We start from the raw sequence: 13,808 nt of genomic DNA on the forward strand, positions 1-13,808 counted from the left end.
AAATGCCAACCATTCAGGAGTATAAGATGCTGGGCATTCACCAGCGGCTGAGGTCAGGTGTGGAGGGCTGCAGAGAGGGCTGAAAGAACCCAAGTGAAAAGCAGGCTGAATCCCCCACTAACTGAATATAACAAACAGTCCATCTCCATAGAAGAGAAGCTAATTACTGACGAAAATATACCGTTGTTATATCAAACAAATCATGATATTCCACCATTAGGTGTAGATCCCATTCCCAAACAATCACCAGAGCAATTTTACCGGAAGACCAGTAAAGATCAGGACACTCCTCAATGTGCTGCCCTGTACTTCAAAGGAAAGCATACAGCATGAACATTCAAATCCCACACAGACCAAAAAATGGAAGCAAAACCAAACTCGGTTCACAAACGACAGGCGATACAGCAGTGAAAAAAGAGTAAAGTCATGCAGAAGTCAAATTGAAAAAAGTCTTTAATATTTCAATTAGAACAACCTGTAATTACACTAGGGATTACTTTCCACTTTATCTTTCTTAACCCCAAACATTGAACAGAACATTATCCACTTATTTCACAAACTCCCGAGAAATGGTATTCAGTTATATTAATGCATACATGTAAATCATATAAAACGTAACCATCCCAAAAGATTTTAAATATATATTTTTTAAATATATAATCAAGTGACATAATTCTCCCACAGACAGGCTACCAGAAATTTACGCCATGCATCACACTATATCTCCCTTCAGACAGATGCAGATGTGTTGGAGTGATACAGTACATGGAGGGGAGGGAGACAGCTCCTGACGGGGGGGGGGGAAAAGGAAGGAAACATAGTTTTAAGCTCTTCACAGAGGTAGAACCATCAGATTACAGGATATCACCAACAAACAATAATTTAAACTAAATTTGTTTTTGTGTTATTCAGTGTTAAAATACACTGCGCCGCCCTCAAAGTTTGGGGAGACGAAACAGACCGCTGTGATTGCACATCTCGCACCTCTCCAAACCCCCATTTCAAATAGTTACAGCCATCACACGGCACAAGTTAGCTTTTCACCAAACGCTACCATTTCAGTGTAATATTCATGCTCAATTGTGGATGGCTTTTGTCTTGTCAAAGTCTCTGGGATACCCTGTCTGACATCATTATTGCTTTCTGATCGTCTGAATATCTACCCTTCTTCAGATGAACAGAGACTGGAATTCCGTGGACTGTGCTGGGCTCTCTTTATTCCCAGAATTCCAAAGTGCCAGCCAATTTGACGCCACATCCAAAACGCAAAGCAAAGCATGCGGCACGTATGACAACGGTTTCTAGCAAATTAAATAAAGTAACAGATGAATTAATGAAATAGTGTGAGAAATGACAAATAATGTACATATCCTCAAGTCAAAAATAAAAGATGTGTTATCCCTGGGGGGACATTGTCACCATCCCATCGAGACAACTGGTTACCTTCAAGTCTTCAACAGAAGATTTCAAATCTGAGTAGTAATATGAGGCAGGCTGTGATAATCCAAATTTGCTGGGCAGTAATCCACATCTGGCCCTGCTGGGTCAGAAAGCGTTTCAAACACTGCACTTGGGAACAAATCTCCAATAATTATACCTGCATTTGTCCCCCAACCCTTTGCCTTCATGGTTTCAGTCTTGTCAACCGAGTATTTTTTGCCGATAAGTAAAATGTACAGTACCATTAAAAAAACCTAGCACTAGCAAGGAAAAAAAGGATGCGTCAGAACCAACAATGCCAAAAAGAGTACTGTGCAGTGAGGTTTGGTGCTGATAATGCTTTATGCTATAATATTTCTTGGAAATATATTGATGCTTGAAGGCTTTTTTTTTCTTTCTATTTATTCATAAAGTGCTTTTAAACTTCCGTAGTTTAATCTGTTTTCACAGGAAAAAAGGCAGGTAAATTATGGCTCTGCTCCAAACACATCTCATTCACAAAGACCCTTAAAGGTCTCCATTAGATAAACTGCAGTCAGTATGGGAATTCACTCAGCCATACAACTGGAAGCAGCTGCATTCGCAGCCTGCCCTTCACGTCAAAGAGGATAGCTGCAAAAAAGAATGCACTCACGACACCGGGAACATGAATCGTTGGCTTGGTAATACAGGCAGGAACAAGGCCGGTGGGAGGGCTCACCAGATTTGGTGAGTGCTGTGACAGGCAGAAAAGGGGGAGGAGGTAGATGCCCCCTTCTCTCCCAACCTGGAAACCTCATGCCCACAGACCCATTCCAAACTGCTCACTACCAACTGCTTTTACCAACAAAAAAAACAAAACAAAAAAAAAACAACAACTTTTTGACAGTTCCTTACAAGACATGACTGCATCACAACTCCTATAACGTATAATATGAATTAAACAGACATATTCTTTTTTTGTTTATAGCCATATGAGAGCCACTGTAAACAGGGTGTTGAAAGTGGGGTATTGTACACAGACATCAGTCTAGTCAGACTCAACATATTGCATGCATTAGGGCTACCTAACAGCATTAATCCTAAGAAAAATCACGATGACTTGATGCAAAAACCAAAGAATAAGAGCAAGAAAATTCCAGGTTGGTTGTGTACAAGTAACATTTTCAATGTTTCGCTGTGAAATCCAGAATGGGGTGTGAAGGGCTTTAAATGTTTCTTGTAATATTTTTGTAATGCACAAATTTAGCACAGGTCATAATTTTGGACCGTGGACTGACTCTCTATGCAGCTCGAAGGTACCACATCCTAAGCCCCACCTATTGCATCAGCTGTGGCAATTGCAATCAACAACAGCCCTGATCGGATTGATCTGGTACTGGTATCACCATATGCCTCTCTACTGAGGGGCAATGGAGCCTGCCCGTCTTGAGAAGAGACAGCTCCAATAGGCCAGTCTTCACGCTTGAGGGGTTTCTTCACCTGTCCGTCGGACTTTACCTCTCCAGCTTCAATGAGGACTCCTAAATGAGAGGCGAGAATAAAATGTATTCTCTTAACCTGAGAAAGAGCAACACCAACAACATTTCCCATTACTCTGAGACACTTTCTATCAGGTTCTCATTCCACAAAATCCAAGGATCTATGTATAAAAAATAAAAAATCCAAATATATTTATATTGTTTGCTAAGCCACAATTGTTGCAGATCCTCAATACAGCAGTAATAACTGCCTCAATATTCCTAAAATTGAACCCAGATCTTTCACCACCAATCCAGACCCCACACATTGAGTAAAATGTGAATTCTGAATAGGGATCTGATCATAAATCAAGTGCATCACTTGGACATTGCAAAAGCAATTAAACAAAATCAATCATTAGCTTCAGAAGTAATGACAATTTAAAAACGTGCAAACTACACAGACCGCATGCAGTTACACTGGCAGAAAGAGAATTTAATTGATGCCCTTGTGCCTTCATTACCTGCGTTTCCTCAGGCTCCTGATTGGGGGGATCCTCAGTGTCGCCTGAAGGCATCGCATTGGCCAGCTGAAGGCTGCGAGTGACAGGACCGCCCACCCGGTCACGTGCCTTGACAGCAAAACGCTCCTCCTTCTTGGACTGCAGCAACGGTGATGTCACCTCAGAAACCTTTTTTGGCAGGACCTCTTTGCTCCCCCGCTGCATCCTCCCAAGAGGGCGCTGTGCAGGGGGCGAATGAGGGGGGGACTGCTGTGGAGCAGGCAGCCCCCTGCTTTTCTTGCCTAGAGGAATGGAGGCAGCGGGGGAGGAAGAGGAGGAGGTAGGATTCTTCAACTGTGCTTGAGAAGCAGTGGGCCTGCCTCGAGCAGGCTGGGCTTTGACAGGTACACTGTTGGCGCCCTCAGCCAGCCCAGAGCTGCCAGCCCTGCTTCTGCCCGCAGTCCTACTCCCCAGGTCCGATACCTCCTTCTGTACTTCAGGATCAGCAGTTCTCCTGGCACTGCGAAGATTATGGTTTCTTTCTTGAGTGATCGAGTCTGCATGCATCTTCGACCCACTGGAGGCAGGTTTCTTGGGGCAGCTGACAGTCATGTGTTTGTTGAGGCTGCCGCGGTATGTGAACTCCCGCTGGCAGTGTGGGCACACATGGCTCCCCTGCTCCTCCTCCGACTGGCTGGAGGTGGTGGACCTGTTCCGCTGGGAGAGGCCTCTCTGGACCAGCTGGTCTTTCTTGCTCAGGCTGCTCAGCCTGGTCTTGCCTGTGGGCTCTGGGCCAAAGTCAAGGCGCTTGGGCTGACCCATTCTGTAGAGGGTCGCATGTGCCACATTGGCGGTCGCTGCAGGTGACAAAGTCCCGTTTAGGGGCTTTACAGCCTGTCGGAGCGGGATGGGGTTCTTCTTCGGGGTGTAGCGGCGCTTGTCGCTGGCATTGGCACAGCTCAGGATGTGCTTGTGGAGCTCAGGCATGTTGTCAAAGCTCTTGCCGCACTTGGTGCAGCGGATGGCCGTGCTGAACGTTTGTGGGATGTTGTGGGTGGTGAAATTGGTGGCAGACTCCACAGAGCTGGAAGAAGTGCGGTTGTGGTAGGGGAATGGTGGCGGTTTGAAGCTGGGATAGTGCTGGTTGATTCCGAGGCGAACGTCTGGCCCTTTCCGCTTGCCTCCTTCGGAAGCCATGATCTTTATTGTAGTGTAGAGTTCTTCTGTTGGGTCATCCATCTCCACCTCTTCATCCTCATCATTCTCCTGTTCCTCCTTCTGCATTACAATGTTCCCTTTATCATCACAATCAGCTGAGGGCTTGGAATCTGTGGTTGAAAGCAAGGGCTCGGTACTGGCTCTGGTTGGGTCGGTGAAGTTCTGGGGCCGCAGTTTACCATTTTCCAGCACCGTGTGCATGCAGCTCTGGCCAGGGTGCAGGTCCAGCTGGTGCTGCTGGAGGTTGCAAAAGAAGGCAAACTCCTTGCTGCAGGTGGAGCACACGTAGATCCTGCCCACGCCGTGCAGGGTGGAACGGTGCTCCAGCAAGGCGTCGCCATTTCCAAACAGCTGCACGCAGAACTCGCATTTGAAGGGCCAGTCCTGGGCATGGGCCATGATGTGGCACCGCAGCTCCTTCATGGAGCAGAACGGCTCCTCACACACGTTGCACACAAAGCTCTTACAGAATGTCTCTGGCTCCGTGGGCTTCTCGGGGGCATCACCGGCAGAGTTGGCTGGCTCCTCCTTGTGGTCAGATTCTTCTTTTATCACTTGGGTGATGAGGAGAGAGGGTGGCAGCCTTTCTGATGGGGCAGAGGGATCAACATTTGAGGCGGGCGCCGGATGAGAGGCCTCCAGAATCGGAGGACTGGGAGAGGGGGGCTGTGGCTGCACCTTTGCCTTATGCTCCTGGTCAGCCTTGGAAGCCAGAACACAGTCTACAGGTGACTGGACAGACTCGTCAGCACCAAGATCAATTACTGGACTCATTCTGGTGTCACCTGGGGGTTCAGAAGGACCCGAGGGAGGAACACACACAGATTCAGAATCTGTGCAAGGTTCTGCTGTGGAAATCTTTGGGTTCATTAGGCTGATAAGGGATTGGGTGAGATGTTCCTGATCTTTAGAGTCTTCTGAGTTTGAACTACCCTCATCAGGCAGTCTCTCTGAATTCACAGTGACAGAACCAGTCTCTGCAGAAGGTGAATTTCCCTCCTGACCGACCAGCATTAATTTGGACGTTTTCGGCGACAGAACTGGGACAGGACCACACTCGGGGGATTGACAGGGCTGGCAGAGTGGGGAAGAAACAGTGGGCAGAATAGGAGGGGGTGGGGTGGAGGACACTAGGCTCGCAGCACAAGGGGAAGGGGGGTTCAAGGGAACAGGAGTCAGTGAGGGAGGGGGTGGGTGTGGTGAAGTGGATGGCACAGTTGATTTGGCTCCATGTACTTCAGTGAGTGAGGGAGCCACATCAGGGGAAGGATCAGTGATGGCATTCTCTGCAGGCTGAGCAACAGGGCTACCTTGATCGTCTGGCACCTCCTCCTCTGCAAGCTCTAATCCACTGTACTCTTTCATTAGCACCTTCTCCAATATGCTGGTGTTGGGCTTCCTCTTCTTGGACAGTGACTGGGGGGCAGGGCCTGCCTTTGGCTGGATCTCATCCAAGCTCTTGCAGTGCATGCTCAGGTCCAGCACCGCCTCCCCCTGATCAGTGCCATCGCTATTTTTACCAGGCGCACCCGAAAGGTCCAGGGGCTGCTGATTACAAGGGCTTCCACCGGTCAGGGACCCCATCCAGTCAGCCCTGGGGGAGCCTGCAGCGTCTCGGTCTTCCCTGCTCCAGGCCGGGGATCGCACATGGCTTTCAAGCTTCGGCACCTTGAGGGCAAAAGGGGCACCTGCCTCGGAGCTCTGGCCTTTGGATGTAGGGTCTTCCTGAGGTGGGGAGTGGGGGGGTGAGGTGGTCCGTCTCTTGAACCTCCCAGATCCAGAAGAAAGAGGAGACACTGATAGGCGGGGGGCAGGAGGGGTCAACCTGTGGCCCTCCTGGTTCTGCAGGAGCTGTTTCAGTTTTGGGGAGAGATACACAGTTTTCTCCTTTGGAAAGGACAAGCCATCCACAGCTGGAGCAGCAATGGTCCCTGCTAAGGATGATGATGATGATGATGATGCTGATGAAGATGAAGAAGATGCTGAAGAGGATGAGGATTCTGATTCAGTTTTGATTTTGGGCAGCAGAGGCGGAGTAGAGGTCCTCCTTTTCAAAGTCTGGGAGGTTGTGCTGGGAACCTCTCTCCTCACATTAGAAGCAGTCTCCACCTTCAGAGCCTGGCTGATGATCACGGTGTTCAGGCCCAGCAGAGCAGCCGAGCCGGCATCCACCTCAATCACTTCACACCCGCTGACCGTGCCCGTGGATAGGATCTTCCCATCGATGTACAGGCTGAGGTTCTCTGAGATGTTGCTGGAGATGTCCACCATGTATTCTTCTTCCCGATCACACTCGTCCTCCACCTCATGGCTGGGCTGGTAGACCAGCTGAGGGATAGCGGCAAGCGACCCATGGGGGGTCGTGGCAGACTGCTGTGGGCCAGGCTGCACCTCCTGCAGGAGTGAGCCTTTCCTGCGGATGCCTTTGGGCAGCAGGTGACGCTCGTGGATTCTACGCTGGTGCCGCCTCATGTTGGTGTGGGAGCTGAAGGCCTTCTTACAGTACTTGCACAGGTGAAGCTCCTTTGACTCTCCATTTTCATCCAACAGGTGGGCCCGCTCCACCTCAGCCACACCCTCCCCTTTCTTGCCTTCACCCGGGGGCTCTGGGGTCACGCCACTAGTTAGGGAGTCCATGACGAGGATGCTGCCGTCAGTAGCCGTGAGGTTGGAACTCAAGCCGTCAGTCTTCAGGGAGGGGCCCTGGGAGGACGCAGTGCCAGCAAGGGAGCCCGGCCTTTTCTTCAGCCCACTTTCATGCCGTCGCTCATGCCGACGCCGGCCAGCCTGAGAGCCGAAAAGCTTACCGCAGTAGCGACACTTGAAGGTGTGCGTGTGCAGGTTAGCAGAGACATGGATGTGCGTGTGCCGCTCCAGGCCTTGCTTGGTGGTGAAGTGGCGCTCGCAGTGTGGGCAGGGGAAGAGAGACTCTCCCTGGGCTTCATCCTCAGGATCAAAATTTGGATCAGACTCTGATTTTGGCAGAGAGGAGCCAGACATAGGGTTTGGCTCAGCGCCCCTGGCATCATCCACCTCAGGATCCCCCTGGGAGCTTAGCTCCTCATTAAGCTCAGTTTCCATTTCCTGGGCTTCACATATGGTCTCCTCCTCTACCCCAGCAGAAATCAAAGACTCTGCCCTGGTCACAGGCAGGGTCTCCTTGGGTGGGGCCAACACTGGGAGCGCTGATGAAGGGCAAGGCAGTTCATCCACCTCTGTCAGACCTGCATTCCAAAACACCAATATACAATCATCACATTCCAGAAGAGGCAGCCGTGCACTTTTCATTCCACAATAAAGACTGATTCGCAATCAATTCTACAAAAAGGTAACTACCATTAAAATAATTTTGGAAAGGGCATGGGCAGGTCGTGAAAAATTCTGGTATGGCTTGAACATTACAGCCACAACTGCTTTCAAAAAATGATACCTTAAACAAAGCATTAACTTTCGTTCAATTTTAGCACAGCAAGCAGGGAGCCAAACATTCAATATTCAAAGCCTGCTCACCAGCTTCACAATCCCCGGTGTCCATGGCAACTGGCACGGCCCCAGAGCCGACCTGGTGGTCTCTCCCTACCAAGCTGCCTCCAACTGCGTCCTCCTGGCTGTAAGGAGAGAGAGAGAGAGAGAGAGAGTACTGCCACACAGCCATAAACCAGAACAAAACCCATGATTTAACATTTGGAAAGAGACTGATGTGCTCTTACACAGAGGCCCAAAGCGGCACCTACAGTAAGAGAGTTTGAGCAAGAGGGAGAGGCCCGCAGAGTTAGACCCACAGAGTACAATAGAGAGACCAGAGACAAGTGATGGAGGGAAAAACCAGGGGGAGTGCAAGCAATAGACAGAAGCCATATGCAAGAAACAGACCATAGAACTATCCAAGAGAGACAACAAGTCTGAGGCATAATGATTTGGATTGCACTCAGGACCATTCAATCAAATTTCTGAGGTAATGACCTTTTTCCACTGGGGTCAGCCTTCTTATTATCCTCATTTTAGGACTAACAGTTGGCAACCACTTACAAAGATCTGAATATCCACACATGTACTTACTTTAGCTGCCAAAATACTTTCATTATAATGAAGACTGCAATGACAAACATACAAGTGAATGCTGCCACACCACATTGCTTGTATTGTTCTAACCTTCATTGGCAAGCTTCTATGAATCCTGTCGACTGGCAGGTTTTTAGCTCTAACGAAGGGAAAATATTTACTGGGAGAAAATGATTCTGATTATCAAGCATCAAAAACAACATGGCTATAAATTATATTCTACCCAACACAGCATGTGAAATGTCACACTGCTCTCATGAAAATATCTCACATTAAAAGGCATACAAGTCAATAACTGGGCACAGATATTGGAAACCGGCCTCCAAGCTTTGAAGGAATTAATCGAATAGCTCATGTCTTTGACACTATCAATGCACTGACATGTCTCCCACAAACAAAAGAGAACAAGCAGCTACAGTCCCCTGCAAAAGTATTGGAACAGCAAGGCCAATTCCTTTGTTTTTGCAGTACATTGAATACGTTTGCAATTGAGATATAAAGATAAGAGTTCAGAATTTCAGCTTTTATTTCCTGGAATTTACACCTAGATGTGTTAAAATACTTAGAGTATAGCACCTTTGGTATCAGACCACCTAATTTTTAGGTGAGGAAAAAGTATTGGAATAGAGAGCAACACAAAGAAAACAACACTTAATATTTGGTAGCATATCCCTTGCTTGCAATAATTGCATCAAGCTCCATTGACATCACCAAACTGTTGCATTCTTCTTTTCTTATGCATTTCCAGGCTTTTAATGCAGCCTCTTTCAGTTGTTTTTTTTTTTTTTTGGGGGGGGGGGGGGGGGGGGTTCCTTTCAATCTCCTCTTTAGGAGGTGAAATGCATGCTCAATTTGGTTAAGGTTATTAGGTTATTGTCTTGCTGCATGATGACGTTCCTCCCAATTAGTTAGGACACATCGATCCTTAAGTTTATCCATTTATCCCACATTTATCCAATGTTTTTGTTGACAAAATATTAGGAAATAAAAGCTGAAATTCGGATCTCTCATCTCATGTATATCTTTTGACTGCAAACTCAATTGTCTTCAGGGTATAGCAAAATCAAAGGAATTGATCTTGCTGTTACAATATTTTTGGAGGGGACTGTATAGGAAGAGGTTAATGAGTGTTAGAGCGCGTCTCAGGGCACTGACAGCCCCCTCAACAAACACGGATTCGTAAAAGGCCAGCTCATGACCGTGCCTACTGTCTGACCACATGTGTCCCCAGCCACACCATGCTCATTTTTATGTCGGTCGGTAACAAAAAACATGCACTTTCACAAGCTGTTCTGTCCTGAAATGGGTCTTTGCACTGGACTGTGGATAGAGCAGACAGCCCCCATTTAAATATATAGCACAAAAATGGGGGTAAAGCCACATTGCAAATGTCACTTTACAGATAAAATGTATTACTGAGCACATCCATGGGGGCTAGGAATACACTTGTGGACTGAAGTCTCCTTTACTGTGATGCAGTATGCACTATAGCATAGAACATGACGGTTGTGGTATTTTGATTTTTTCCCCCCGCATTTTGTTTCATTACATGCAAGAAAGAAACCTCATCATGGAAAATTACCTGAACTCTATATTACATGCTGAATCAAAGCGAGCTGTGACACAAAAAATATTACCACGTCACCAATCCACTTCTCTAAGCCAGACAAAGGACCATTTTCACAGCTTGATGGGGAGTACAAGTAGCAAGCAAAAGAAATCTTCCGGATTTTTAAGCGTCAAAACCAAAGATGACATGCATATGATTCATTAACGTTTACTTACTTGGCTACCAATGTCAAAGCTGCCAGAATGGACATTAAATAGATTTAGGCTTCCAGCCTATTTACACAAAAACAACAAAACAAACGAACAAAAAAGAAGAGAATGTCAAATCATTCATAATGATATAACGTCATCAACATCGCTGTTTCTTTAGTCAAGTTACCGACAAAGATGAGAACTGCAGAAATAACAAAACACCAAAAAAAAAAACATTGTTTAACCTATAAATTACCACCTCGTGATTTGTCTTCCTTTTTACCAAAGGCTTTTGAATACATAAAAAAAGAATGGCACATTATTTTCAACAGCCAGTCAGCAAGCAAATTCTTTTATTCTCCTACATTTTCAGTTTGTAATTTTCTTAAATCCCTTGTGAAAAAGTGTTTGCTGAAGAATAATTAAACGACAGCATTGTATATTGCAGCATACTTGAAGTATCATTATATTTTACATAATTACAGCTTGAGTGTCCTGTTTTGAATAACTAGAAGCAAGGAATGCATCTGACGGATATTGTCCTACAGAACTTGAGGTTGGGAGATCTGGCTAATCCTGTATCAAGGCCCGAAACGGTGAAAACATTTGACTGAAAACTTAAACTCCTTACATAACAAACACAAACCTTTTCGATCTCTAAAATTAACTGAAATGCATATCGTATTAGCAAAATATCTTAATTAGGACTGGATTAACCAACAAAAACATACATAGAAGACCATTATTAATCTGATTAACACACTGGTTAGTAAATGGATGCTCGCAAATAGTCCTATGCTAGCTTTCAAAACCGTAAAAATAAAACTAAGTTACCTTCCCAAGCATAACTTCGAGGCAGGATTTTTATTAATTATTATTATTATTATTATTATTATTATTATTATTATTATAGTTAGGTAAAATGTCATGGTCATAAATATTATCTGGCTTTCTGGAAAAAAAACCACTGGAAATTAGCCAGTTTGATGCCAAGCAAGCTACTTTGCTACTGCAACAATGACAAATACTGAGCTTGTGTAAAAACGAGCAGGGTTACCTACACCTACTGGGCTCTGCAACGTACACGTATCGTTACAGAAAAATGGCTTGTGAAAACCAAGCAAAGCGCTTAGGCCTAGTAGCTAGCAGCTACATTTGCGATCCACACGCCAGGTCCCGTTTTGTAGCTAACTTAGTCATAACAGTTATTGGAAAACGTCCACCATGCTTCCCAGTTAAAACTATGGTTCTAAATCGGATGCAGCTGAGTTTATTTGACTACTGAACTTACGACAGACCTGTCAGCAATTCATGGCGAGAACGCAATGGCAATACCAAAATAACTGTTACCTGACAGACAGAAGTTGGACAAATTAACATTCGCTCGTTCGTTGTGTACGTTAACGAGAAATTACCCTTGCTTGTTGTCAGCCGTTTCTAACGTAGCTAGCTAACTCAATTAATGAATGCATGCAAAGGAGGTTGTGAAACGATACCAGACGTCTCGCAGTGACTGTTAGCGTTAGCTAGCTAGCAAGCTAAATAGATCACGTCCCATTTAAACAGTTATTGGCTGTTCCCAGATAGGAGTCTGGAAGGTCACTCACGCGTAGTCAACAACGTTCCGCTTTACACAAATACCCTTTAGTCCCAAATCAGTCATTATACCCGGCTTGCTGGCTGTAGATGCTACCTCTTGCTATCAAGCGAACTGTTTCCAACGCTGTGCAGTCAGTTGGCAAGTCGTCTAGCTAGGCTAACTAACGTCAAGTTAACAGATTTAAACCCTATGTATCGACCGGATCTCACTGATCGGTGAGCGTTACGTTAGTTTTATGCAATTCATAATGTCACTGTTCCCCTATATTATTTAAGAAGAAAACTGATACGTTACTGGTGTGCAAATAAATAGTGTCTTGCATACCTCTTTTGGCTCGGCTTGAGTTTCTCTCGCCCAAACTATGGTCTTGCTCTTCCAAGCAGCTGCTATCTCCGGGTTGTCTTCCCCATTGTACTACACCATACTGCTCCTCAGGTAGGATTGGCTCCTAGGAGCAGAAGAATGTCAAGCAGAGCCAATCACAGGCATGTTTGTTGGAATGACAAGTATAAAAGTAAAAAATAAAGGCCTCTACTGAGCCAAGGACGGGCGCACATCTCTGATGAAACTCTTAGCTGGAACTTAAACCTGCGGTTTGAACTCAGCACACCGCAATTAACCCAGTATTTTCGGTTTCAAGAAGCGAGTTCATGATTTAGTCAGACTTGTTACAGGGGCAACATAGTCTTAACCACAAACCTTTGAAACCTCAAGTTTAAAAGTCCAGGAAACTTATGTTTTTGTGCAGGGCTATCTGGATACAATCTATGTCACTAAGACCCCTGAAATCCTTTTTACTTGTAATTTACTTGTACTTGTAAATTATGCTGTTCCCAGTTTTGTATGGAGATGATGATGATGATGATGATAATAATAATAATAATAATAATAATAATAATAATAATAATAATAATAATAGCAGCAATAGCAGCAGGGGCACAGATGGTGCAATGGGTAGCACTGCTGCCTCAGAGCAAGGAGGTCCTGGGTTCCAATCCCTATTGGCCAGGGCCTCTCTGTGTGGAGTTTGCATGAGTTTCCTCCGGGTACTCTGGTTTCCTCCCATGCAGGTTAGGCTGAGTCTAAATTGCCCGTAGGTATGAGTGTGTGAGTGAATGGTGTGTGTGCCCTGCGATGGACTGGCGGGTTAGGATAATAATAATGATATATTATAAATAATATATAATAACAAAATAAATATCTCTCAACTTGTGTCTTATAAATTTGGTATTTTAATTCATGTGCACTGATTTGTACAAATGCAAACATATTTGTAAATACATATTTTCCATTTTGTAGAAATATATCATACTTTATGAAGAGCATATTTTTTTATAATAACCAAATCTCAAATGTAAAATTGGTACTGTAAAAGTGTAGAGTCTGCATTTGGGGATCAAGTGGCACGTGTTTATTAAATGGCGTGAGTTTCTTTTTTAAATTTTTTATTTTGAAACTTTCCTTCCGCAGTTCCCACACAATCCACACACAAATAGCTCCGATTCACAAATATGGCTAGCCGTCTCCGAAAGCAAGTACGCAAGTGTTCTATTGTGGCCGTTGTGTATGGGCCGCCAAAAGACTCATACAAAGTATGAGATATTTGTGCAAAACGGAAAATATGTATTCACAAATATGTATGCATTTGTACCAATCAGTGCACATTCATTTAAATGGAAATGTATTGGACACAAGTTGACACAAGACACAAGATATTTGTTTTTGGATCATGTTTCATTCATTTGTCAATAATATTGAGACTAATCTCTCTCCATAGTTTTGTGC

At 45.2% G+C, this 13,808-nt stretch overlaps 1 protein-coding gene across 7 annotated transcripts; it reads right to left on the reverse strand.

Annotated features, from left to right (window-relative positions):
* Window positions 1-435: 435 nt before the first annotated feature.
* prdm2b (PR domain containing 2, with ZNF domain b) lies at window positions 436-12,431 on the reverse strand. Of its 7 annotated transcripts, XR_009704811.1 has the most exons (7): window positions 12,348-12,431; window positions 10,448-10,504; window positions 8,111-8,208; window positions 3,404-7,824; window positions 2,141-2,942; window positions 1,444-1,537; window positions 436-787 (listed from the first exon to the last, which is right to left on the reverse strand). XR_009704811.1 is itself a non-coding variant. In XM_061219918.1 (5 exons), the coding sequence occupies exons 2-5, from the start codon at window positions 10,480-10,482 to the stop codon at window positions 2,916-2,918; spliced, it is 4,581 nt and encodes a 1,526-aa protein (XP_061075902.1). In that variant the 5' UTR covers window positions 10,483-10,504; window positions 12,348-12,431; the 3' UTR covers window positions 436-2,915. The 7 variants fall into 7 exon arrangements, 5 of the variants coding, with proteins under 5 accessions (XP_061075902.1, XP_061075903.1, XP_061075907.1 ...); XR_009704810.1 differs by having other exon boundaries at window positions 1,444-2,942; XM_061219918.1 differs by having other exon boundaries at window positions 436-2,942.
* Between the last annotated feature and the right edge of the window lie 1,377 nt (window positions 12,432-13,808).

This window comes from Conger conger, chromosome 14 (genome assembly GCF_963514075.1).
Source record: "Conger conger chromosome 14, fConCon1.1, whole genome shotgun sequence".
Classification (NCBI taxonomy): domain Eukaryota; kingdom Metazoa; phylum Chordata; class Actinopteri; order Anguilliformes; family Congridae; genus Conger; species Conger conger.

What these genes read in the sequence shown, in the direction of transcription:
- prdm2b (XM_061219918.1), bottom strand. Translation starts at nt 10,482, where the DNA reads ATGTCCATTCTGGCAGCTTTGACATTGGTAGCCAA. An exon ending in CACCGGGGATTGTGAAGCTG is followed by an intron (nt 7,825 to 8,110) that starts GTGAGCAGGCTT and finishes TTTGGAATGCAG; the next exon opens with GTCTGACAGAGGTGGATGAA. An exon ending in AGGAGCCTGAGGAAACGCAG is followed by an intron (nt 2,943 to 3,403) that starts GTAATGAAGGCA and finishes CCTCTCATTTAG; the next exon opens with GAGTCCTCATTGAAGCTGGA.